General features: G+C 31.8%; 2 protein-coding genes across 2 annotated transcripts in view; both read left to right on the forward strand.

The window, feature by feature from the left end:
* The window catches only part of LOTGIDRAFT_167453 (hypothetical protein), a gene marked incomplete at both ends in the record, with an annotated part of 13,360 nt that extends 12,882 nt beyond the window's left edge, over positions 1–478 (forward strand). Inside the window, one exon of the mRNA XM_009064929.1 lies at positions 429–478. Within this exon, the coding sequence (XP_009063177.1) occupies positions 429–478 (50 nt within the window). The remainder of the gene's footprint in view (positions 1–428) is intronic.
* Positions 479–2,599: 2,121 nt separating this feature from the next.
* The window catches only part of LOTGIDRAFT_167454 (hypothetical protein), a gene marked incomplete at both ends in the record, with an annotated part of 4,679 nt that continues 4,059 nt past the window's right edge, over positions 2,600–3,219 (forward strand). The window contains one exon of the mRNA XM_009064930.1: positions 2,600–2,831. Within this exon, the coding sequence (XP_009063178.1) occupies positions 2,600–2,831 (232 nt within the window). The remainder of the gene's footprint in view (positions 2,832–3,219) is intronic.

A 3,219-nucleotide genomic window follows, 5' to 3' on the forward strand; every position in this document is an offset into this window, starting at 1 on the left:
TACCCTATAAATTGGAGCATACTGACAGTATATTTTAAATTCTAACCAATCAAAACGGCATGATACGAGAGGTTTTATCTCTAGTCATAAAATAAATAATATAATAAATGGCAGAATAGGGGTGTATTTAATTTGTATATATTATTTATGTTTAACCGATGAGACTTATATAAAATGTACTTACTTACTATAATACTCACTAGTTTTGTTTGTGTGTTCAAATATAAAAACCAAACTGTACGTAGAAGCGTGATTAAAAATTACGTGACATTTGAATATTCATAACCTCAGTTCCTACTACGATTTCATATAAAAAGCCCTCTAGAAATACGTTATAGTGTTGAAGAGTTGATGGGATAATCAATGATAAGTGGGATTGATAAATATAAATGTAATTATCACAGAATAATGCTTTCTCTGTTTTTCAGCTATTCCAACTGGTACAATAGATCCACTATGTAATTTACTTGGTTTATAGAGTGGAATTTACCAGTTACCATGTTATCAAACCAAAAGGGAAAAGAAATGATTGACATACTAGCTATCAGTCGTGAAGTATAAAAATATAAATATATAAAAATATATCCAGGTCGTTTCCAAGGATATGTTATATACGCCAAGTAAACGTGCAAAGCCATGTAACCAAGCCATGATGTAACCAAGCCATGGTTTCAAGCCATGTAACCATGCCATGATGTCTAGTCATGTAACCAGGTCATCTTATCATTATCAAGCCTTGTCAAGCCTGGCCGCGTTATCAAGCCATAGTACCAGGCCACGTTGACAAGCAGGAGATTGTGAACGTTACATTGTGCATCCGAATGAATTCTGAAAATGATGCATTTTCCGTACCCAGTCTCTTTTGGTAAACACGTGAAAAAAACATAGTTCTAGACTGTTTTAAACTAGAAATTACATGGAATAGATTATTATTATAAACAATAATCAAAAGACAATCATTCAGCATGATTTATATTCTTTGATATTATGAAACGACCCTCGATATTTCACCATTAAAGCAGCTATAGTGTTGGCGTAGTTATCATTCCATATCTTTTTTTTGCAAATTTGAAAACGTATGAGAGTTGTGCACTGTTTATTCTGTGAATGAATCTCACGCCAAAGCTTTAACAATTCTTTTTCAAATTCAATTGTTAAGCTAACGTAAGTCTATTTCTATAAAAATTTGATGAATACACAAATTTGGCATAGGAGTTATTGTGTCTGTTTTAATAAATAGGAATTAACATTAAGAATTCAGTTACAAGCATACTAAGACAAAGTAACATTTTTTAAGGACGAAAAGATAAGGAAGCAATTTAAATGAATTATTAATGCAATTACCGAACAAATAGTGATTAGATAAATAGTTCGTTAGCGTCGTCCTACGTGGTTGATAGATATTGTCTAGTATAATACAGGTATTTTTCCAAGATAATCCACAAACAATGGAGTGATTAAACACAGATTAATTGAAGGAATTGCTGGCAAGATCTTATTTCAAATGATAAATATATTGACTATAAAACACATTTCTTTAACATAATTCTTATCAAATAAATTACATAAACAATTTTAAATATATTTACAAAGCATAATTTCCTTAAATTACAGACAATTTTTCTGCATGAATTCGAAGAAGCATTCTTTGACACCCAGACTTCTAATGTCCTCGACGTAGAGCTGTGCGTTAACAAAGTGGCATTGGCTAGTAGAGGTTATACGCAAAGTTGAAACTGGTAAAGCAAATATTTAGATGACCAAATCCCTTTTGAAATTTACCATCATTTTTATTCCGCTCAAGATTGATTAAAAATTAAATAAAATTGTATTGTGTTTTGAAATTCTATACAAATTTCTAATTCTAATTAACCATCATAGTCGTAGCCAGCGGCAGTTGAGTTAAAAGTGTTTGCAGTCTTGTGGCGTAAAAATTAGAAAGCATCCACGGATGAAACACCGAGCATCATTGGTTTCAGACGCTTTTATTGAAATAAATGTTAAAGATTCATTTGCTTTGACAACCTTCTNTGATACAGTTACTTAAACTCAAACTGGTGAGATTGTCAATTTAAAAGTTTGGAGTAGAAAGGATTTGAGCAGTTGGTCTGCTTAATTTGGCTTCCTTGAAAGGATCTTGCCTTCAGATGGTCATGATTCAGTAAGGCCGTCAGGACAACTGAAAGTATAGTATAGTATTGCCAGCATACGGTCTTCAGCAAGATTTGGACTTCTTTATATTACATACACTGATGTCAGGACTTCAAATTTGTAATTTTGTAATGGAGAGGATTTGACTCTTTGAGCTTCTTTTAGAAGAAGTGGTTCTTTTAGTACATCCTTTATATGATCTGCCTTAGTTAGAGCAAGTTAAAAGATCTACAAGTAACTGGCTGTTACAATTAGCTGGACAGATACTTTTCACAAGTAAAATAATATTCAATGGACATGTGAAGAGTCCATGGTGATAAATTGTGGATTTTTACGTCTTGTGGCTGGTAACCTCCATCAATTCTTATTGAATTTTAAAATTGGATTAATCACTGATTAAAACTAAATCGAATTAATATTAAACGAAGAAAATATTTATTCTTTAAAAATGTGTTTTGAGATGATGTTTGTACTCTATATTAGTAATATGACGTTACCTCCTGTATCTCAATCTACCACAACTCAAACTCGACTAGAATGTAATCATTTAGCATTTAGTCAAGGGAATAAATCTTATTTTTATAACAATGTTAATAAAACCTGTATAATTTATCCTACTATAATATATAGGAAAGATTCATTGGTTTCACACCCTGGATTTGAATATTTTGTTGAAGACGGTAAGTTTTGAGTAGCTTTTAATTATTTGGATTCGATGATATTTTGTCGTCCTCTATGATCTGGGGAAATGCTTTTTTAATCGTGTTCTGTTGAATTCTGACCCAATTGTGTTATTCATCAATTTTTCCTTTATACACATCAATGCAAAACAATGAATATCACAATGAATATACACAATCTGATCTCCAGATCATGGATGGTAAGCAGGGTATCCGATAGAGGAAATTTGCAACTTTTTAAAATGTTAGTTCTTATCAGGTTTACGCTACGGATTTTAAAATATTGTGTCCGCTAAAGCACACCATACAACACAAGAGGCGTCACGCTGTGAATAAAAAAGTCTTCTATTGTACTATTCCACTAACGTGTTTGTAATTGGAATTGATT

This window comes from Lottia gigantea, assembly GCF_000327385.1.
Source record: "Lottia gigantea unplaced genomic scaffold LOTGIsca_66, whole genome shotgun sequence".
NCBI lineage: Eukaryota > Metazoa > Mollusca > Gastropoda > Lottiidae > Lottia > Lottia gigantea.